The sequence below is a fragment of the Mustela nigripes genome, chromosome 5, assembly GCF_022355385.1.
Source record: "Mustela nigripes isolate SB6536 chromosome 5, MUSNIG.SB6536, whole genome shotgun sequence".
NCBI lineage: Eukaryota > Metazoa > Chordata > Mammalia > Carnivora > Mustelidae > Mustela > Mustela nigripes.
The window spans coordinates 10,855,035-10,878,765 of NC_081561.1; the positions used below are offsets into that span (position 1 = coordinate 10,855,035).

The following is a 23,731-nucleotide window of genomic DNA, read 5'->3' on the forward strand; positions in this document are numbered from 1 at the left end:
TCTGGATTAAAAAAGAAAAAGTAGTTTTGCTTGAGAAAAGGTAATCACACACAGCCACACTTTGTGTATGCTGCTCCTTTCCTCAATGAAGGTCTAAACACTGCAAGTGTATTTTGTCCCTGTCTTATTGCCCAGACTGTTTCAATTTCTAAAATGTTCTCTGCTCTCATGGCGTTTCCAGTCTTTGCCTCTTCCTGTTTTGTGGGATTCACTTCCTTATCTTCTTCGCATCCGTTTGATTTTTTTCTAAAATTATGCTTTCAGGGAAAATGCAGATTTTGGATTCCTTCATATTTACCTTAGGGTTTCTGGTGACAGGAAAGACTGTAAGTCATCTGATTCAACAGGAGGTGAGTTGCAAATAACAAATCTGCTAATAGTCGCTATAAAGGCCTTTGAGAAGGTTGTTCAATTGGCCTCCATGTTTCTTCCCTGTAAATACTTTCCCTGTCTCCAGGCTTTGAAAACTTTGAACTCCATTTTGCATGACATGCCTCAGGAAGAGCGAAGACGACTCTCTTTGTTGGAAGGCCCAAGTCGTCTTATGTAAGTGACCTTGTACTTGATTATGGGATGCTGTAAGGGTAAAAGCTCTCTGGTTGTACTGCCTCTGTCTCTGTTCTTAGACCTGATGCCTTCATCGCTTTCTCTAGTAAATGCTTTGTGCATCTGTTGTGCACAGGCTTAGAGCTAACAGTGACGGAGGACTAAGGGGAAAAAGCTAGACTTTGCTAAGTTTTTCTTGAATAATATGTTTGTCAAGTTTGTGAGCTGAGATGCTTTCTTGGGCTATAGGTTATTTTTTCTTCTGTGAATGTGAGTTAAAATAGTGACTCCTAGGAGATTGTTAAGGGTATAGGCTCTGGACCAGACTGAGATCTGGTTTTGCCACCTCTCTTTGCTCACCTGTAAAATGGAGCCAACTGTAATCCTTGATAGTTATTATATAGGTTGAATCAAGCAACCCATTGAAAGTGATGACCATGTTACTTAGTAGCAAATGCTCAAAATCTACCAACTTTTAGCTATACCATTGGAATTTGTATTGCTTTCCAAAAATGGAAAAACTGGATTTTTTGGTTTTGTTTTTTGATGGCCTAGTTATGATTATGTAGTTCTTGGGACATTGAAATTCAAGAGTAAGTTTGTAATGTGTGGCCATGAAAAGCAAATCCAGCACTCTGTTCTAAAATTTGAACCTAAATGTGTTACCGTGCTAGCCACCAACCAGCATCATTGACATATTGTGGTACGCCGTCATTCACGTGACCTGCAGCTATGATGGAAGAGAGGAAGGGCAGCCACGTCTGTCATATTATAGGCCTGAATGAAGTGATAGGGAGTATAAGGCCCACTGCTGTCATGTTTGTTCATTTAACTAGTGTTTGCAGGATGCAGTGTTTCTACTGAATATTTCCTAAAAAATATCTAACTAGGTTAAATTAATCATTACTCTTAATGTTATATTTAGAATTGGAGAACAACTGATCCGATGTTTTCTCGTAAATTTTCAAACTAATCGTATGGTCCTGCCTTACTGTGTGTTTTAAAAAGTCTGGAATGTTCTGGACTTAAGGTTAGATATAAAGTCTGCAAGCACAAAGTAGTGGTACTATTTTAAGGCAAGGATTTCTTTTAATAGTAACAAAGCAATCTGTTTATGAGAAATTGAACTATGAGATTTCTTGGCCAATCTGTTTTTTAAAATGGGAGTTATTTGAGACATTAAAAGACCAGTATCATACTTGTTAGCATTTAGCTGAAATTATTATATAATGTGGGAATCTGTTGTTGGATGTAATGTGGTTAAGTTATTACATTATAATGATAAAATTACCAGTTTTTAAAAGCTATTCAAGAGCTCACTGGAAGGACTCACAGCACCTACTGTAGCATTTCTTTGAGGCGTCAGTTATGTTTTTAAAAAGATTTATCCAAAAAATATATTCATGCAAGTTGGTGAGATGACTATAAAATTCCAGAATCTTAGCATTTGTTGATCTTCAGACTTCCTCCAATTGAATTCCCTTTACAGAAGGAGCAATACTGCCTCCGAATGTATAAGAACTCAAGCGTCTTTTAAAAAATGCTTTTAAGTCATTAACTTTTCTTGACATTTAAGAAATATATGTCAAGATGTATTCTTGACATTTAAGAAATCATGATGCTGAGTTTGAAATAATTTCAAAAATACACATCTTGGTGGGGGGGTTTGGGGAGCTCAGTCAGTTAAGCATCTGCCTTTGGCTCAGGTCATGATCCCAGGGTCCTAGATCAAGTCCCCTGTTGGGCTCCTGCTCAGAGGGGAGACTGCTTCTCCCTCTGCCCCTCTCCTTTGTTTGTGTGTGCTCTCTATATTTTAAAAAATATACATCTTGGTTTTATTTTTATTTTTTCAAATGTTTGTCAGTGAAAACTTGTTTCTTTCTTTAAGATCTTATTTATTTTATTTGACAGCGAGAGAGAGACACAGAAGCAGGGTGAGCGGGAGAGGGACAAGCAGGCTTCCCACCGAGCAGAGACTGACAGGTGGGGGGCGGGGGCAGCTCTATCCCAGGACTCTGGGATCATGACCTGAGAAGAAGGCAGATGCCCAACTACTGAGCCACCCAGGCACCCCTGCATCTTGGTTTTAAGTTTTAATGTCAATAGAGTAAAGTTTTATGTACACTACAGTAAAATGTTATTTATCTAAATGTTTCAGGAAAGACCTTGCAAGGACAATCTTGACTGTGGGTGGTAAGAATTGTTTAGAATTTTAAATATTAGAGTATTACATATTGGACAATTGAGGGTTTTGTGAACATCTTAGAACTATGGGTAAAAATTATGGTCAAGTTGAAAATAGGAAGAACACTTCACTTCTAATTTATGAAAAGTTTTAACATGCTAAAAGCCATAAAGAATAATTCATGAATACTCCTTTCCTCACCAACCAGCTTAGTCAAATTCTAACATTTTGCCACATTTACATGGTCTTGGGTTTTTTGGTCTTTTGTTGTTGTTGTTGTTGTTTGTTTGTTTTAGTAAAATAAACCAGTTACATGTAAAACTCTGATGTACATGTCCCTGATCTTACTCTCCTCCCCAATGGTAAAGGTAATCCTTGCCTTGGATTTGTTTTTTCAATCAAAAGTATGTTCTTCTACTTCTATGTATTCATAAACCGCATACACTATTTTTTCTAATTTTTATTTAAATTTTAGTTAACATACAGTATCATGGTTTCAAGAGTAGAATTTAGTGATTCATTACTTCATACATTGCTTTGCATATTTTAAAAGCATTCTATAAATGTCCTCCTGTTGTACATATCTGGCTGCAGCTTATTTTTTAATCCTTAAAATTACTTGAAATTAAACATGTTTTATCAGTCATGAAGTATCACAGTTTATTCTGATTTTATTTTTGTAGTAATATTAAGACTGTTGGGGCTGTTTTGATGAGTGCTTTAATATAAAACATAAAATGTGGAAATGTTTTAATTGTTATATGCTGGCCTATTTAGATTTTCTGCTAATGTTAAATACTGAATTTATGTAATGGTGCTTTAGGATACATATTACTGCCTATAACTGTAACATACAATGCCAGTCTTCAAAGATGGAATTTCTTAGAACAAGTGTTAATCTGTAGAACTCCATTTTTTTCTTTTGCTTTATGCCCACCTCAGAATAACCTACCATTTTTTAATCTCTAGATTATGACCAGCAGGTTGCACTTTCTGAAGCATTGTGTAGACTGACCTTGAAAAAATCAAGGGCTGACCTTGTTCATGAGTGGTTTGAAGATGATGTCCTTGCTGAAGCTTTCAAAGAAATTAAGGATCGAGAATTTGAGACGGTGAGATTCCTGGTCATCAAAAGTCCACTTACCCAATACTTATTAAACATCCTCAGTGTTCTCTTCAACATTGGGCTCAGGGGATGAAATTTTCTTAAATTAGGAAATGATTAAGCAAATAAGGAGCCATTCTTAAGTTTCCTATTTCTCAATTATGTGAAATGATCTGAGGACTGAGCAGAATATCTGTGTACCAAATATGGGCATACAGATTTTTTTTTTAAAGGTAATTTGGACTGGAGACAGGTGATGTGAATATGATGGACCCAGCCCAAGAAAACGTCATGGGGGGGGGCAGCAAATTTCAGTGAATCTCAGATGGTAGGAGAGCTAGAGAAAATAGGCATTTCAGCCTTGTACAGAGCAGCTGGGACAATGAGGGGAGGTTGAAATGGGCATGGGGTGCTCTAGTTGGAGAAGTATTATAGGTAGTTGTGCTCTGAACCATCAGGCCTCTCTATTTTAGAGGAATAGTAATTTCCAGTGTTTTCCATGCAGTCTGGGTTCATGGTGATTATACCTCCAAAAAGCACCAAAATAGGTAATAGTTTGCTGCATATTCACTTTCATCCTAAAATAGCTCAAATGGTTTTCCTCTTCTTTCTAAAAGTTCTTACAATGAAGGTTAGGTCCTTCAGGAAAAGGTAAAATTCTTAGTAACCATGCTCGTGTTGAACCGAGCTTTTCTGGTCAAAACCACTATGCAATTAGAATTTTATTAAATCTGAAGTTTTAAATATACTTAAAATATTAACTTTGAGCCTACTGCCAGATAGATAGTAGTTGTTTAACCAGTATTGATTTTGATGGAAATGGAAAGACTATAAGCCTCAGGTTTGAGTCTACCTCCGTGGCTTACATGATGCACACACTTTGGTAAGGTAGTTGACTTATGAAGCCTCAGTGTCATTATCTTGAGATAGGAATAAAACCCACCTTAAAGCTGTGAGAACTGAATTAGAGAAACCAGTGTGCCTGGGATGTTGTAGACTCAGGTTAGTTCCCTTTTTCCTCTTCATTATTCCCTCATGGTCAAAGAAATTCCACGAAAATAAGTCAAAAGTAACATTTCTCAAATCCTTTCCCCCATAGAGCCATTGTCTTCTTAATGGAACTACTTTTAGGTCAAGGCTTACATTGCTGCTGTCTATTTAGTGCTGCATAAAGATGTGGATTGTAAGGAGGGACTACAATATCCATTCCTCCCTAAGAAAAGGGACAAAAACCTGGGTTGGTATCTGTTCAGCTTTAGTATTTTGGAGGCAAAAAATTTACCTTCTTCCTGGCTTCTGGGTAGGAGAACTCTCTAACAATAATCCTTATTCTCAGAACCTGTGTGAGAAGAGAGAAACCAGGAAGGAATGGGGTAGAGAACTCTTCATGATGAAAACTGGCAATGGATAATGTTCCCAGAATAAACCCAAAATGTATAAGCTTATGGGTTTGTGGTTGACTCATTCTGGGTAGATATTAGCAAGATGGATCCCCAATGGGTTAGCATATAAACTGTAATCTAGGTCACTAGTTAAATCTATTTCTTTCCCCCTTAACCCAGTGAAATGTAACTGTGTACATAATCTTTGGAAACTTAAAGCATTCCTCAGCTGAAAATCTCCTGGCTGGGGGTTTCTTCTAGAATTTGGGTCTGAAGTTTCCCCTTTCTAACACAGAGTATTGTTTTAATTAACTTGTAATAATGAATCTTGGTAGCACCCTGTGATGTTACTGGATCCTGGGAATTCAGAAGCAAACCCTAGCTTCTACATGCTGGTAAAAAATAGTAAAAACTTTTTTTTTCTTAAAGTTTGCATTATTTCTTTGAAGGATAGTAGACGGTTTCTCAATTACCTAAATAACCGACTTGGTGATGAGAGAAGGTAAGTATGTCTCTGGGTGTCATTTTATTTTTAAAATATCTGATATTAGAAATCTAGGATCTATTCTATTTCAGGAGAGAATAGAAGATACATAATTTATCACTACTAGATTATCCATTGAATAGAAACATCAGGAGATTAGATCCATTATCCATAGTGATTCGTTTGTGTTTAAAAATTACCTCTATCAGTTTTTTTTTTTTTTAAGAATATTTACTTATGCTTTGGAATATGTTTAACATGTTCTTTAGGAGATTTTATTAAATGATTTTTTTTTTGAAGATTTGAAGTCTGTAGAGATAGGCTTATTACAAAATGTTCTTGATGAGAATTTGCTAAGTTCACTCCTTTCATTGGAATCTTGCCCAGCAACTAGGCAGAGATAGTATTAGTAAGCCTGGCTGGTAGACCAGTAATCCGGACTTGTACACGAGCCAGATGGAAAGTGGAAATCTATCCAGGATAGTATCCATTTGTAGGTTTGAGACCCTCTTCCATACTTTGTGCAGAGAGATTTAATCACATACCCTAGATAAAAATGCTTGTTATAGAACATGTGTAGGTTGTGCTGGGTATCTGCCCATATTATATTTTTTACGTTGTGAAATGTTTTGCAGGGTCTATTCATTTCCGTGTATTGCTGCTTTTGCAGATGGGCATGAGGTATGTTCATCTCTGGGGGCTGTGAAAGTGGTATATATGGGTCTCATAGACCCTAACTTAGGTATACATACTTAGACCAAACTGCTCTCCCTAAAAGAAGGGTTTTTTAGAAAAGGAAGCTTACTTCTTTTAGAGTCTCCATTCTGAAGCCTTTCTTCACCTGTCTTCTCTCCTGCTCTAACTGGGATGCATTACTAATAAGTTGAAGGGTTCTATTGTTAATGCTAGATACAGGAATTTTAGGGTTGATACTGTGTTCGTGAGATCTATTACAGGAATCTGGCATTATTTCACCCTATTAGTGGATGCCATTATTCATGCCTGTATTTTAAGGAAAAGAGCAATTCCCTGGATTCTTTCCATCCATTTGATGCTCCCTACTTTATCCACAGAAATTGGGGGCTCTTTTTTTCACAAGATACTTCTACCTTATACTTTACTGTCTAAAAGTGAGCAGTTTCTTTTTACCACCTTCTTCGGTTTCTAAATGAACAAGGTCCACCTACAGCATCTTCCCAGGGGATAAATTCTTCAAAGACCTATAAATCTTGACTCAGCTGAGGTTTCCTGGACCTTGTCATCAAAATGTCCTAATAACCATTTCTTTGCTTTGGATTTAGAGGCTGTTTCTAGGCTTCTGTGAGCCGAACCTTTAACTCCTAACTATACCACAAGTTTCTTCTCCCTAGGACTGATTTTAGTAGCCTGATTGAGTTCTGCATCTCTATTTTTTTCCCTCTGGTTCTCTGAAGTTTCCAGTATCTGCTTCGTGGTGGATTTTTAAAAATTTTTTTAAATTAAAAAAATTTTTTTTACATTTTTTAAAAAAATTCTCATCAACTTCAACATAGCCCTCAAACTGGCTTCCCATAACATGCATTATAGTTAAAGCCTTCATTCAAAGAAGTAAGCACATATGATGGAAAGTTGCCCAAGAAATGTCATTTTTCAGAAAATCAAGTGGTTTATTTGTTTTTCCATTCTTAAGATAAAAACCCTTCATATATTTCTGATATGTCTAGAAAACATCTGGGAGGAAACAAAGACATTATTAATGTTTCTCTGGGAAGATACCAAGTTGAAGGGCAGAGAAGGAGACATTGACTGTTTCTATAAACACAATATGGTTTGAGGCTTTTTTCCTATAAGCACCTATTTATTTTACAATCAATTAAAATGAAGGTAATTTGAAATCTTCACATCTTAGCTCTACTCTAATGGATATAGTAAGGTAGATGGCAGATAATCACTTATATTTGATAATACCTCCTTTTCTTAAAGTTTCCATTTCTATGCAGTGTTTCTATTGTTTCTGCTTCAACATAGGACTACTTTCTTATTCTCTCAGGGGGGAAATATGTGAATAGAGTCCTCTGATACATTTAAACATATTTTAACTGTTAAACTAAGGATAGTGGTTGTGTTTTATTTTTTTTTCCAGAAATACTTAGTTATATGAAGTTAAGACCTTCCTCCTGCTTTGCAGAAGTAAGGCAATAAAGACCTCCTACAGTATTAAAGTAGTGTTTCTCCAAGAAAAGCAGAAGTTGTTTTTGGTGGACTAATTTCCCTCTGACTCTTTAACAGGATATGTACACAATTCATATTGAAATTACATCTTACAGATGAGAAAACCAGAAGATGAAAAACTAGAGAAATTTTGGATTGACTTCAACCTCGGAAGTCAGAGTGTCACTTTTTATATAGACAATAGTAAGGTAACTATGTTTAACTCCTACTTAAACCAAGGGCTTAGAGATTGTTTATATGCAAATACATTATGTGCTCATGAACGTAACTTATTTTTTTCCAGAATGCTCTATGGGACTCAGTAAGACTTTTGAAGGAAGCAGTGGTTAATTTCAGCATAATAGGTAAGATAATTCTAAACCACTCCACATTTAGTTCTGATTCTAGAGCAGACTTTGTTCTTTGAGGTAGGAGGGAGATGGTATAGTGTGATGGAAGGAACCTTGCTCAGGGCCAGGATGCAAGGGTACAAGGTCAAGGACTCCTTCACTTTGTGACTTCAGGATTCAATTATTTTCCTGAGGTTTGGTTGTTGTTGTTGTTGTTGTTTTAATTGTAAAAATAGTTATAGTCACTCAAACTTCAAAACAGAATCACAATGTGAGAGAGCAATTTCACTTCTAGATAGCAGACTTGAAAACAGATGGACATACTGATGGTCGTTGCAAAATTATTCAACGGCCAAGAGGTAGAAGTGACCCAAATGTCCATCTAATGGTGAATAAGGATGGAATATGATACAACTTTAAAAGGAAAGGAAAGTCTGGCACATGCTACAGTAAGGATGAACCTTCAGGACCTTACACTACGTGAATAGGCTAATCAAAACATATATCCTATCATTCCATTTATGGGTATCTCTCAAAATGATAGAGACAGGAAGTAGAGTAGGGACTGTGGGGAGAAGGAAATGGGGAGCTGCTGCTTAACGGATAGAGTTTTAGATCTGCAAGACACAACTCCAGAGATCTGTGGTACAACAATGTAAATACACTTAATGCTACTGAACTATATGTTTTAGAGTGATTAACATGGAAAATGTTTTATGCCGCAATTAAAAAGCTGGGAGAAGGAGAGCAGGTACTTATAACAGGAACAGGGAAAGCATCTCAGGCTGACTCCATGTTGTGCATGGAGCACGAGGTGGGGCTCTCTTGCCACTGTGAGATCATGACCTGAGCTGAAACAGAGTTGGATCCAGATGCCTAAATGACTGAGCCTGCCCCCAGGTGGTTCTCCTGCCTCCTCTGCAGAAGCAGTCCATGCCCTCTAGGCTTTATCCTCACCAAGACCAGTGACCTTTAAAACGCCAGACCTTTTAAGCCCTGCCGGTTACCAGATCTCACAAAACTCAGCCCTTCTCATTTTCCAAGCCAATGACTTTGGAGAAATGTTCTCCTTGTGTCTTCTCCTGTGTACTCCCTTGCCTTTCATGCAGACCAGCTCTCTCCCCTCCATAGCAACAGAGATCCATACTTCCTACTTTCTTCAGTGAGGCCTCTTCTCTCCCTTCAGTTGTGGCATTTATTCTGTCCATCCTCAGAACAACTTTTGGGGTATTCAGGATGATTTGATAGTTATCTAGTCATGTTTGTGGGATGAAATAAGCCTACAGTCCTCCTATTCATTCTGCCACCATCTTTTCTCAACAATGTGCATTCATAACCTCCTTCCTCAGATCCTGGAGGGAAGTACCCAGTGCACCTCCAGGAGCCACACAAGGTCAAGGCAGAGTACAGACAGAGCACAAGTCTTTGTTTTCAAGTCTATTTTGTCTGATAGAAATATTATTACCGGGACGCCTGGGTGGCTCAGTTGGTTAAGCAGCTGCCTTCGGCTCAGGTCATGATCCCAGCGTCCTGGGATCGAGTCCCACATCGGGCTCCTTGCTCAGCAGGGAGCCTGCTTCTCCCTCTGCCTCTGCCTGCCATTCTGTCTGCCTGTGCTCACTCTCTCCTTCTCTCTCTGATGAATAAATAAAATCTTAAAAAAAATATTGTTACCTCAGCTTTCTTTTCACATTCATTTGCATGACAAATAATTTTCCATCCTTTTACTTCTAATCTGCATGTGTCTTTAGGTCTGAACTAAGACTCTTGTAGGCAGCATATAGATGGGTCTTGCTCTCTTTTTTTTTTAAAGATTTTATTTATTTATTTGACAGAGAGAGATCACAAGTAGGCAGAGAGGCAGGCAGAGAGAGAGAGGAAAGCAGGCTCCCTGCTGAGCAGAGAGCCCGATATGGGACTCGATCCCAGGACCCTGAGATCATGACCCAAGCCGAAGGCAGCGGCTTAACCCACTGAGCCACCCAGGTGCCCCGTGTCTTGCTCTTTTATCTGTTCTGTCACCATCTTTTGGAGTGTTTAGTCCATTTACATTCAAAGATTTACTGATAAATATGTACTTGTTGCCATTTTGTTCCTTGTTTTGTGGTTGTTTATTTAGTTCTTTGTTCCGTTCTTGCTCTTTACTGTTTGCTGGCTTTTTGGAGTCATATGCTTGGATTCCTTTCTTTTTATTCTTTATAAATCTATTATTGGTTTTCGATTTGTGGTTACCATTGGGCTTATAACCTCTTATACGTATAATAATCTATACTTGGGCAATGGTTGCTTAAAATTGAATCCATTCTTTACTCCTCGACCTGCCCACACCCCTGTGTTTTAGGTAGATGGTGTCATACTAACATCCTCTTATTTTATGAATCCCTTGACTGATTTTCATAGATGTATCAAGTTTTACTGCTTTTATATTTCTTGATTCTCTTACTCTTACTGCCTTTCCTTTCCACTCAATGTCCTTAACATTTCTTGTAAGGCAGGTTTTGTTGTCATGAATTCGAAATTCTTTACCCCTCCTTCTATTATAAATGATAGGCTTTCTGGATAGAGTATTCCTGGTTGCAAGATTTTTCTTCTTTTTTTGATCCATGTCTTTTAAGATTTTATTTGACAGAAGCACAGCGAGAGAAGGAACAGAAGCCGGGGAAGTGAGTGAGGGAGAGGCAGGCTCTCTGATGAGCAGGGAGCCCAATTCAGGGTTCTATCCCAGAATCCTGGGATCGTGCCTTGAGCTGAAGGCAGTCACTTAATGCTTAATGACTGAGCCACCCAGGTGACCCAGGATTTTTCTTCTAGCACTTTGAGGGAGCCCGAGGGAGTTAATGATATAGTCAAAGTTTCTGCTGAAAAATCAGCCGATAGTCTTACGGGGTTTCCTTTGTTTGTAACTGTCTTCTCTTGCTGCTTTAAAAATTCTCTCTATACTACTTTTTGCCATTTTAACTGTATATCCTGTTGTAGACCTTACTGGGTTGATTTTTGTTGGTGACTCTATGCCTCTTAGATCTGGGTATGTTTCCTTCCCAGATGAGGGAAATTTTCAGCTATTCTTCATATAGGTTTTCTGTCCTCTTTTCTCTTCTTCTGGGATTCTTATAATGTGAATGTTACACTTGGTAGTATTGCTGTGTTTCCTTAGTCTGTTTTCACTTTTTTTCTCCTATTCCACTTGATTACTTTCCATTACTCTGTTCTCCAGGTCATTGACCTATTCACCTTTTAGTCTATTTATTTAATCTAGTGTATTTTTAATTTCAGTTACCGAGGTCTTCATCTCTGATTCTTTGTTTTGTCTCTTTGTTTATGGTCTCACTGAGGCTTCCCACTCTTTTCTCAACCAGGGAGTATCTTTCTGGCCATTACTTTAAATATTCTATCAGGAATATTATCTATTTCATTTAGCTCTTGCTATAATTTTGTTCTTTCATATGAGACCTATTCTCTCTCATTTTGTCTGTGTCTCTTTCTATGTGTTTTGAGAGTCTGCTATGCCTCCTGCTTTTGGAAGTAGGGGCATTATGAAGAGTTCCTGTACTGCCCTGCAGTGCAATGTTCCCTGTTCACTAGAATCTGTTCACTAGAATCTGACACTTCATGAATATCCCCCTTATTTGTTGCACGTGTCCTATTGTGGCTAAGCCACATTCGCATTTCAGTCCAGTTGTCTGCAGTGGCTCTTTGCCTGTTTGGTAGGGTTTAGTCCCTGGGTTTTTAGTGGGTCCATCTGGGGCTGCCTTGGGCTTAAATTGAGTCAGACCAGGGGTCTGGGAAATGACATAGTACCAAATTGCAAGGCTCTTTCCCTGTGTTGTATCTTGAGAAGATTTCATTGGTTGAAGAGGACTTGCAGTCAGACTAGATGGTTGTCTCTCCTGTCCCCATGGCTTGGGCCCACTGTGAGACTGGTATATGTGGTCTTCTTTCCCTCTACCTAGAGCAGGAGTCAATTTAGGGTGGTGGTGGCTCCTGTAGCAGCTGCTTGCACACTCCTGGGCTTGTGATATGTCCTTGGATGCACTCCAGCCACAGGCCTATTGGAGTGAGCAGGTCCTGGGGAGAACGCAGGGGTGGGGTGTATGGTACCATTGAGTCAGACATATTTAAAATCTTATAGTAGCCTATTAAAAAGGCCAAAAGTAGATTGATTTCAACATACTATATTTCAAAAAAAAAAAAAAGATTTCACCCAGTATATCCTAAATAGTAGCATTTTAACACATAATTGCTTTAACAAGTGAGATCTCCTGCCTGCTCTTTTTTCTGTGCCAAGTCCTCACAAACTGGTGATATGTTTTATGCTTCTAGCACATCAGTTTGCACTATCCATGTTTCTGGTGTGGGGGGACCACAGGTCTGGACCCACGTGTCTCATTCTTCCTTCTTCGCTTCATTCTCCTCAATGCGTGACCCTTCGTTTTGCCTGTTCTTTCAGGCAGTTTATGCTTTTCTTTCCTGCAGCTTGGGACTCAGCTTGTAGTTACTGTGGCTCATTGCTGAACTCCTCATGAATTTTTGTCAAAACTGTTTCTTGGGGGGCGCCTGGGTGGCTCAATGGGTTAAGCCACTGCCTTCGGCTCAGGTCATGATCTCAGGGTCCTGGAATTGAGTCCCACATCAGGCTCTCTGCTCGGCGGGGAGCCTGCTTCCCTCTCGTTCTCTGCCTGCCTCTCTACCTACTTGTGATCTCTGTCTGTCAAATAAAATCTTAAAAAAAAAAAAAAACCGTTTCCTGAAACACATTACTATTTGTCGGTGGAGAGCAGGTGTCCTGGTAGGAGGCCCTCAAGGAGACTTGTCGGAGACACAGGTCCCTCTGGGCACACAGGAGCCTCCTCAAGTAGTCTGTTGAAATGAAGGAGGATGATTTCATTGTTGTGTATGGGGAATAGTGATTTTTATTTTGAATTTTCAGAAGTGAAGTACATCGGAGAGAATGAGAATGAATGTTGTATTTAACATATTGGGGGGGCAAAATACCTTCTATAGGTGAAAGCTTTGTATTTAAAAAAAAGTCTCCTTACAAATCAGATTGAATTCTATAGACCTCAAAACCATTTCCAAGATTTTGATTCCAAGGTTCTGCTGTTAAGGTAAGTTAATTCCTATCTTTGAAGATCAACCACACAGTCCTATTGTGCATATTTGTATGTATAAACACACACACAAAGGTGCATCTAACAAAAATAATTTCAAACTAACTTCATTTAATACAATTTTTCATCCTACTGCAGAAAATCTGAACAATTGACAAATATCCCAGTGGAGTTATAGAATTTAATTTTTTTATTATGTTGATATGCATATGCATACTTTGTTCTTTTTTGTTGTTGTTAGAAACTGAAAATAGGAAGATCCTCATTATTTGCCTGAAGAAACCCATTACTACTGACAACAAAGAAGTGATGAAAATAGAGATCCACTTTGATTCGCAATTCGACATAGCACAAGCTTCCATTGAAGCTTTAGGAGAAGACAGACAGGTGGCAGATTTAGTTCTTGATTATTTGAAAATGTTTTCTTGCGTTTTTTTTTTTTCCTATTTCTACCTTTTTTGTTGGGTTTTGATGTGAACATTTGCTCAAGCAGATAGCTTGATCTTTGGAATACCATGTAATGAGAGTTGAGAGTCTGGGTCCTAATCCCAGTTCTTTCCATAGATCATCGCCTGAAGTCAGACACAAGGCCTCTTTCTACTTCAAAATGCTTTAAACCATTTATTGTGAACTGTTGAATTTTCTAGGATAACATCCCTACCTTGCCACATTCTTCCTGAAGTTTTGAGGGTACTTGCTGTGGGCTTCTTAGCATTTCCTTCTCTTCCTCTAATCCCTGAGAACTGAAGGGAATCACTAGAAATAGCATCTCGTAAGGAGTTTTTCTGAAGTTCTGTCTCCTGGTCTTCAGGTGAAATTGTCCGCTACTCTTCAAGAATGCTATGGCCTCCATATCCCTCATTATAATGTATCCTATTTACATGCAAGAGCACAATGCCTTGAACACCTGGGTGGCTCAGATGGTTAAGCTTCTCCCTTTGGCTCAGGTCATGATTGCAGGATCCTGGGATCGAGTCCCTCCACAGGGACTCTGCTTCTCCCTCTGCCTGACATCCTTTACCCTGCTTGTGTGGGCTCTTTCTATGATAAATAAAATCTAAAAAAAAAAAAAAAATTAAACCCTTAAAAAATGCACAATGCCTTTATCACAGATGGCAGGCAGAGCAAAGATATTTGTGATAAAGACCTAAAATTCTGTGGTAGTGGCCATTAGGAGGTTGAATTAAGAGATCAGAGAACTGAGGGAAGAAGCTTAGGGCCCATTTCCTTTTGGCTCTGAGTTGTACATGAAAACATGTTATAGTCTATTAAGTGCTCTGTAGCAGAGTTTCCAAATCCTTACTACATGAAACGACCATTTTATGGATGGGATGAGAAATAGAGTAGAATCAATCACTTAATTAAAAATTGTTACATATGAATTGGTCTAACACGGATGCTAGACTGGCTGAGACCCCAAGGGGGAGGGCCTCCAACTCCAACTTGGCTTTATGGGAGAACGAATTCAAGAACAAGCCATGTGGAGAAAGAGAAAGAATTATCAAGTCTAGAAAGGAACTAATTCACGGACAAAGTAGTTTTTCTGCCCAGATGAGGAAGCAGACCCCCCCCACCCCCCATTGCCTCTGATGAAGGGTTTTATATGCTTAAAATGACCTAACCATATAGAGAGGGGCTTTCTAAATTTGGATTTATCATTTACAGTTGGCAATAAGATAAACTTCTTTTCTAACTTGTATTTGTTGTATTCTGAGCCTTAAGTTTTCCTTAACAAAAATTTTCAGAGACTACTCCTCTTTTAAAAGTCATGTGGATTTTGGCTTGCATTTCAGATGTTGCCTGACCAGATGAGAAGCTCCTCGGAACTTTCTGGTAAATTTGAGAAAGAAGACCTTGACATTTCTAGTACCCTTGAAAGAGAGACAGGTATATTGGGAAATTAAATTTCTTACTCTGAATTCCTTTTAACATCAATGATAAAACCTTACTTGGAAGAGGTCACTGCAAGCCTGTGGTGTGGAAGAGTAATTAGTATACCATTGTACCTACAGAAAGCAAAGCTGCTAGCCACTTTGAACCCTTTTCCCTACCCAATACATTGTCTTGTGGGTCAAATGTAAATGACAAAGGAGAAAAACTGAGTCATGGCTGTGGCTACCACAAAGCTGGCCTGCATGGATCCTATATCTATTAGGAGTTATTTCAAAGTCATTTCTCAAAGTCCCCATAAATTTTGGATTCGGAAGTTTACTGCAGAATGTAACTACCGGCTCTTACCAATAGATGGCGATGTACCTACAGTGTGGGGTCCCATGGAGCGCAATTAGAGAATGCGTTCACCACGGCGGCGTATGGTTACTTTCCCACTTTTAATGCTCTGTTCTCTGTGTATAGACCAGAAAGAAGAATCCACCAAGCTGGCAGAGTTAATGAGTGCCCGAGATGACCAATGCCCAATAACTCTCCCCTTAAATGACCAGTCTGAGCCTGATGTGAGTATGGGAGGCTGGGTACAAGATTCTGAACTGTGTCTGCCAGGATGCAGACTGGTAGAAGCCACTTCTGGCTTGTCATTTATTTTTTTTTCCTAACCAACCATTTCTCCCTTTTTTGGACTATCCTCTCCTTTAGATCATTTTTGCCTGACATGTTTATGTGTTCTCTTCTTTGACACAACTTGGCTGTCTTTGGAATATGTGACTTGGCTGGCTCTGCCTCCTTCCTTCACTTTGAATCTAGAGACTAAGATAAAGGGAAAGGAGTTTAATGTTTGCAGTTAGACTTGGTTTTCACTTACTAGATATAGGAACTTGGGGAAATTAATACCACGGAGTCCAAGGCTTCTTATGTATAAAATGGAGGTAATAGCTCATTTAAACTGTAGCCCTTAGATACTCTACATCCTGTTTTTAATCCTAACTTACTGTTTGGCATATATAGGTATTCAGACCAGTCCTCATTTTCTTATATTTGATTACATGTATATTACACAGAAATGTAACATAGTGTTTTTGGTACTGACAAAACTCCTGAGGGCAGATATCATCAATTTTTTGAAATCGCCAACAGTCATTAGGAGTCCAGTCTAATGAGTAGAAACCCAGTATCTTAGTATTTAGAAATACTTTACATGCCCAAAGAAAAGCGACTCTAAAAGAACTTTAAAAGAGGGACTTCAAAGTCACCATAACGTCTTTTTTCTACAGCAAAGAAATACAGCAGATAGTTCACCTGAAAAATGGAAACCAGATGACCTACAACAAGGTCAGCTTTAAAAAAAAGAAAAAAAACTATCCTAAGACTTGAGTAGTATACTTACATATTTTCTTGAAGCTTAAACTATTTTTGTTTTGAATTTCCATGATTGGAAGTCACTTCAAAAGATGCCTCAGATTTACAAGAACCATCAGTAAAAATTCAGGATCCTAAATTAAATGACAAATCCAGGTATGTGACTTTTAAAGTTATTAAGCCATGTTGATTGCTATTAATGTGACCAATTAATGGATAAGTCAACTGTCTTTCCATCTTTGCTGCATCCGGCCACACCCCGCACAAGGACAGAGCATTGTGTGCAGTGTTCTGTGGAATCGTTTGAGTAGTGCTGGGATGTTCTCCTGACCTACAGATCTCTACCAGTACACCCCCCAGTGATACCTTTGATCTCTTATTCCGAGCGAGGAAACACATATCACCTGACATTGATTTGCTACCTTTCCATGTAGGCCTATGGAGAATGGGTCATAGGATACGTAATTCTTTATAGCTTTATATAGAGACAACTGGAATAAAATAAACTATGCATATTTAAAGTATGTCATTTGAGTTTTTAACCTATATCTATACCAAGGACAGTCACTACAATCCAGATAATATACCTATCCATCATCTCCAAGATGTTCTCGCCCCTTCGAAATCCTTCTGTCCTGCCCTTTTTGTCCCCCTTACTTGACCCCTTGCAATCACTGATTTTTGCCGTGATAGAAGAGTTTGCAATGATATAAATGAAAATCTGATATAAAATCAAAGTGTATAATTTTTTCCTACCAGCTTCTTTCATTCAGCATAATTATTTTGACATTTATCCATATTATGTATATCACTAGTTCATTCTTCTATATTGCCAAGTAATAGTTCCTTCATGGATTTACCACTATTTGTTGATCCATTCACCAGCTGGTGGCCATTTGATGTCCCAGTTTTTTGTTATAAGGAAAGCATTTGGGATCATAAATAACCCTTTGTATGGATGTGTATTTTCTCTTGAGTAAATACATAGGAGTGGAATGACTGGATCATTGTTGGTGTACGTTTACCTTCTAAGAAACACTGCCAAAATGTTTCCTAAAGTGGTTAAACCATTTATCATTCCCACCAACAGTCTTTGAGAGTTCTAGATGTTCATACTCTTCCTAATACTTGGTAATGTTAATCTTTTTAATCTTAGCCCTTCCAGCAGAAATGTAAGGATATTTCATTGTGGTTTTAATTTGCATTTCTATAATGACTAATGGTATTGAACATCTTTTCATGTGTTTATTTTCTATCTTTATCTCTTGGGTAATAGATCTTAATCTTTCACTATTAAAAATGATTTGCTTTAAGTGTTCTTTATATATTCTATATATGTCCTTTTATTAGGTATGTTTAAGCTTTTCTCCCTGTCTAGGGCTTAACTTTTTTTATTTTCATAAGTGTCTTTTTTAAATCTTTCATAGCTATTGAAGGCCTGATGTACATAGCTAATACAGCTTGTTAGAGACCTTATAACCTTTACTAAATGCATTAAATTCCATATTTTCAGTCTTCACCATATCCCTAAGGAATATATTTTTACCTCCATTTGCTAAAGGAGGACATGAGGACAAAAGAACTCACTCAAGGACATATCCCTAGGAAGTGCTGGCTTGACTCTAACATATCTTTAAAGAGCAAAAGTTCTTAGTTCTCATTAAGCTCAATTGATTGTTTTTTCCCAATTCATTTTTTTTCTTCTATACTTTATGCTTTTTTTGTGATGTGCTTAAGAAATCTTAGGCAAACTCATGATCAGTTTCCCTACATTTTTTGTTTTAAAATTTTTTCAGTGTTCCAAGATTCATTGTTTATGTACCACACCCAGTGCTCTAAGCAATACATGCCCTCCTTAATACCCGTCACCAGGCTCACCTAACCCCCTCCCCACTCCCCTTCAAAAACCTCTGTTTGAGTCCAGTCTCTCATGGTTCATCTCCCCCTCCGATGTCCTCCAATTCACTTATCCTTTCCTTCTCCTAATGTCCTGCATGTTATTCCTTATGTTCCACAAGTAAGTGAAACCATATGATAATTGACTGTCTCTGCTTGACTTATTTCACTCAGCATAATCTCTTCCAGTCCCGTCCATATTGATACAAAAGTTAGGTATTCACCCTTTTTGATGGAGCCATAATACTCCATAGTGTATATGGACCACATCTTCCTTATCCATTTGTCTGTTGAAGGGCATCTTGGTTCTTTCCACAGTTTGGCGACTGTGGCCATTGCTGCTATGAACATTGGGGTACAGATGGCCCTTCTTTTCACTACATCTGTATCTTTGGGGTAAATACCCAGTAGTGCAATGGCAGGATCATAGGGAAGTTCTATTTTTAATATCTTGAGGAATCTCCACACTGTTCTCCAAAGAGGCTGCACCAACTTGCATTCCCACCAACAGTGGAAGAGGGTTCCCCTTTTCCACATCCTCTCCAACTCACGTTGTTTCCTGTCTTGCTAATTTTGGCCATTCTTACTGGTATAAGGTGGTATCTCAATGTGGTTTTAATTTGAATCTCCCTGATGGCAAGTGATGAACAGTTTTACATGTGTCTGTTAGCCATTTGCATGTCTTCATTGAAGAAGTGTCTGTTCATGCCTCCTGCCCATTTTTTGACATGATTATCTGTTTTGTGTGTGTTGAGTTTGAGAAGTTCTTTATAGATCCTGGATATCAGCCTTTTGTCTGTACTGTCATTTACAAATATCTTCTCCCATTCCGTGGGTTGCCTCTTTGTTTTGTTGACTGTTTCCTTTGCTGTGCAGAAACTTTTGATCTTGATGAAATTGAACACCTATATGTAGAAGAATGAAACTTGGTCATTCTCTTACACCATACACAAAGATAAACTCGAAATAGATAGAAGACCTCAACGTGAGACAGGAATCCATCAGAATCCTAGAGGAGAACATGGGCAGTAACCTCTTCAATATCAGCCACAGCAACTTCTTTCAAGATAATGTCTCCAAAGGCAAAGGAAACAAAAGCGAAAATGAACTTTTGGGTCTCCCGTCAGTTTTGCTTGGATTGAGTGGTCCAGCCCCCTATCAAGGGACTGGGTTCTGTGGAAACTGGTTTTTCAGGCTTTTGTTCTCTGGAGGTTTTTGTTCTTTGGCAGCTTTTTGGGCTTTTCTGAGGTTTAGTGGAAAGCAAACTCTCTGCACCCAGACCTCTGTCTCAGAAGACTGAGTCTTCTCCCCTTGGGGTGGTCCAGAACACACAGACTCCCCCTCTACAAACTCAGCTGAACAGCACAACCTCTCACCAGCAATGCACACCCCCAGTCATACCATCCCAGTGGTCACCTGAGGTGCCTGCCTGTCTCTGCACCCATGCTACTAAAACCACAAGCGATATTGGTCTGAGGAGCCTGCTTTCAGCGGCAGTGGCTGCTTTTGCTGCACCTGCTGTCTGGGGTCCAGGCCCATGCGGGGTGCACTCAGACCCTGTGTTTGCACAATTTGAGGAAGGCTGCTGCTAAGAGATCCCGACCAGAGATCACGCTGGGTTTGCTCAGGCATGGGCTGGGAGTGTTCAGACCCTTGGCTGGTCGTGGAAGGGTGCGGTCCTAGAGACTGGCAGCGGGCACCCACACCAGGCTTTCTCAGGTGTGGGCAGAATGGGGAGTGTGCCCAGCCGAGCGGTGGTGCAAGCAGTGGAAAGCCTCAAGCTCAGGGACCACAGTCTGGAGGCTCCACAGCATGTTCTCTCGCACAGGTGTTTGCCAGCAGGGGCCATCCTAGGTCCGTGGGCTTAAGCACGTGCCTGTGACCGCCCGATTCTACCAGTTGCCCCTTAAGATCTTTTGCTCTTTGTGAGTGCTTTTAACCAGACTCCAACCACAGGGCACTTTTGTATTGGGGTATTACTTTCCAATGGGTCACTTCTGGTGGCTCCCTCCCCCTTTTGCTTATCCTCCAGTATTAGTCCGAGTGTTCCCACTCTGCTTTACCTCTCCACTGGTGTCTTCCCCCACCGTAGAGATCCAGAAGTGTATAATCCTACTCAGGCTGGTTTCATGGGTGTTCAGAGTGTTCTGGTAGATATTTAGCTCACTTTACGGCACCAATTGAAACAGGGTCTCCTACTTCTCTGCCATCTCCCGTTTTCTTTCTCCCCTACATTTTCTTCTAGGAGCTTTATGTTTTAGATCTTATTTCAGCTACCATTTTATGTTAATTTTTGTATCATGTGAAGGGTTGTTCTCCCCCTCCCCTTTTCTTGCATATGGCTGTCCAAATATTCCAGATCATTTACTGAAACAATTATTTGTCCCCCATTGAGTTTTCTTGGAAACTTTGAAGAAATCATTTGATCGTATATGTGTAGTTCTATTTCTGGACTGTGTACAGGCATGCCTTGGAGATACTGAAATTCAGTTCCAGATTAGCACAATACAAATATTGCAACAAAGCAAGTGAAATGATTTGGCTTCCCAATGCATACAGAAGAAAGGATTATATTATCCTGTAGTCTATTAATTATGCAATAGCATTCTTTCTAGACACATACTGTATATACTTTCAAAGTACATTATTGCTTAAAAATGCTGTTTGAGCTTTCAGTGAATCATAATCTTTTTGCTGGTAGCAATTCTTGCCTCTGTTGATTCCTGCTGCCTGGTCAGAGTGGTGGTTGGTGAAGGTGGGGTGATGGGCGATTTCTTCAGATAAGGCAACAATGAAGTTCGCCACATTGACACTTCGTTTCATTAACAGTTTCTCTGTAGCATGAGATGCTCTTTATTAGTTTACTCATGGTAAAGCTTCTCTCAAAGTTGGAGTCAGTCCTCTTAAAACCTGTTATGTTATTAGCTAAGTTTATATTATATTCTAAAACCTTTGTTGACATCTCAAGAATCCTCATAGCATCTTCACTATAAGTAGATACCATCTCAAACCACTTTTTTTCATCCATAAGAAGCAACAACTCCTCTGCTCAATTTTATCACGAGATTCCAGCAGCTCAGTCCCATCTTCAAGCTCCACTTCTAACTCTCTTGCTCTATCCACCACATCTATAGTTAATTCTCCACTAGAATCTTAAACCCTTCAAAGTCATCCATGAGGAGTGGAATTAGCTTCTTCCAAACTCCTTTTAATGTTGATCTATTAACCTCTTCCGATAAATCATAAATGTTCTTACTGGCATCTAGAATGGTAGATCCTTTTTAGAAGGTTTTCAATGGACTTTCCCCAGATATGTCTGAGGAATCAATATCTGTGGCAGCCATAGTTTTATGAAATACATTCCTAAATGAGACTTAAGTAGAAATGAGTCCTTGATCCATGGGCTTCAGAGGGGATGTGGTTAGCAGGTCTGAAACAGCGTTCATCTTGTTGCCCATATCCACCAGAGCTCTTGGGTGACCAGGCACACAGTCAGTGGGCAGTAATATTTTGAAAGGAATCTTGTTTTCTTAGTAGCAGATCTTAACAGTGGCTTAAAATGTTCAATAAACCACATCGTGAACAGATGTGCTGTCATCCAGGCTTTGTTGTTCCATTTATAGAACATGAGCTGAGTAGATCTAGCATCATTCTGAAGGGCTCTGGGATTTTGGAGTGGTAAATGAGCGTTGCCTTTAAGTTAAAGTCAGCAGCTCCATTCTCCCTAACAAGAGACTCTGCTTGTCTTTCAAAGCCAGGCATTGAGTTTTCTTCTCTAGCTATGAAAGTCCTAGATGGGATCTGCCAATTGAAGGCTGTGTGTCTACATGGAAAATCTGTTTAGTGTAGCCACTGTCAGTAACTATTTTAGCTAGATCTTCTAGATAACTTGCTGCAGCTTCTACATCAGCACTTGCTGCTTTACCTTATACTTTTATATTATGGAGGTTTTTTTCTTTTTTTTTCCCCTTAAATCTCATGAACCGACTTCTAGTAGATTCCAACTTTTCTCCTGGAGCTTTCTCAGCTCTCTAAGCCATTATGGCTTAAAGGAATGTTGTGGCTGGTTTGATCCTCTATCCAAACCATTAAAACTTCATATATGCAATAAAGCTGTTTTACTTTTTTTGGTTGTAATTGCGATACAAATCTATAGAAATTTTAGGTATACAGCATAATGCCTTGACAGGCATATATTACAAAATGATTACCATAGTAAATTTAGTTAACACAAAGCTTCTCATAAAATTACATTTTTTTTTTCCTTGTGGGAAGAACTTTTAGGATCTACTCTTAGCAATTTTCAAATATATCTACATTACATCCCCTGTATTTCTTATAACTGGAAGCTTGAAACTTTGGATCACCTTCATCCACTGTTGACCCCTATCCTCCCAACTCCCACCATTAGTAATCTCAAAACTGATATTCTTTTCTATGAGTTTAAGTTTTTTTTTTTTAATTCAAGTATAATATACAGTGTCCTATTAGGTTCAGGAATAAAATATAATGATTCAACAATTCTATACACTTCTTAGAGTTCATCAAGATAATCGTTCTCTTAACCCTCTTCATCTGTTTCACACATCTCTCCACCGACCTCCCTTTGGCCAACCACCAGTTCTTTATATTTCGGTGTCTGGTTTTTTGTTTGTTTGTTTCCTTCTTTCTTAAATTCAACATATGAGTGAAATCATAGGGTATTTGTGTTTCTCTGACTTAGTTCATTTATCATTGTACCCTCTAGGTCCATCCATATTGTTGCAAATGGCGGGATTTTGTTGGTGGTTGAGTAATACTCCAGCGTACATATGTACCACACTTTCCTTATCCATTCGTCTATCAATGGGCACTTCATAGTGTTGCAGTTTAAGTAGGGCTTTAATTCCATAAGTAAAATCAAATAACGTTTTTTTCTCTGATTTGTTTCACTTAGCATAATGTCTTCAAAGTCCATCTATGTCATTGCACAATATGGGATTTGCGTTTTTAGGACCAAATAGTGTACCACATCTACTTTATCCATTCTTCTATCAATAGACGAGTTGTTTCCATATCTTAGCTATTGTAAATAACACTATAATAAACGTGAGGATGCAGATATCTCTTCAACAGTGATTTGGCTCCCTTTGGATATATACCCAGAAGTGGAATTGCTGAATCATATGGTAGTTCTATGTAAACATCTTTGAGGAACCACCATACTAGCTGTTTAACCTTCCATAGTTGCTTT

General features: G+C 38.8%; 1 protein-coding gene across 1 annotated transcript in view; it reads left to right on the forward strand.

Moving 5' to 3' along the window:
* The window catches only part of SYCP2L (synaptonemal complex protein 2 like), a 130,811-nt gene that overhangs the window by 27,265 nt on the left and 79,815 nt on the right, over positions 1 to 23,731 (forward strand). The window contains exons 9-19 of the mRNA XM_059401499.1: positions 265 to 350; positions 458 to 546; positions 2,705 to 2,739; positions 3,701 to 3,843; positions 5,668 to 5,720; positions 6,338 to 6,383; positions 8,009 to 8,101; positions 8,197 to 8,257; positions 13,592 to 13,737; positions 15,144 to 15,237; positions 15,706 to 15,838. Of these exons, the coding sequence (XP_059257482.1) occupies positions 265 to 350; positions 458 to 546; positions 2,705 to 2,739; positions 3,701 to 3,843; positions 5,668 to 5,720; positions 6,338 to 6,383; positions 8,009 to 8,101; positions 8,197 to 8,257; positions 13,592 to 13,737; positions 15,144 to 15,237; positions 15,706 to 15,838 (979 nt within the window). The remainder of the gene's footprint in view (positions 1 to 264; positions 351 to 457; positions 547 to 2,704; positions 2,740 to 3,700; positions 3,844 to 5,667; positions 5,721 to 6,337; positions 6,384 to 8,008; positions 8,102 to 8,196; positions 8,258 to 13,591; positions 13,738 to 15,143; positions 15,238 to 15,705; positions 15,839 to 23,731) is intronic.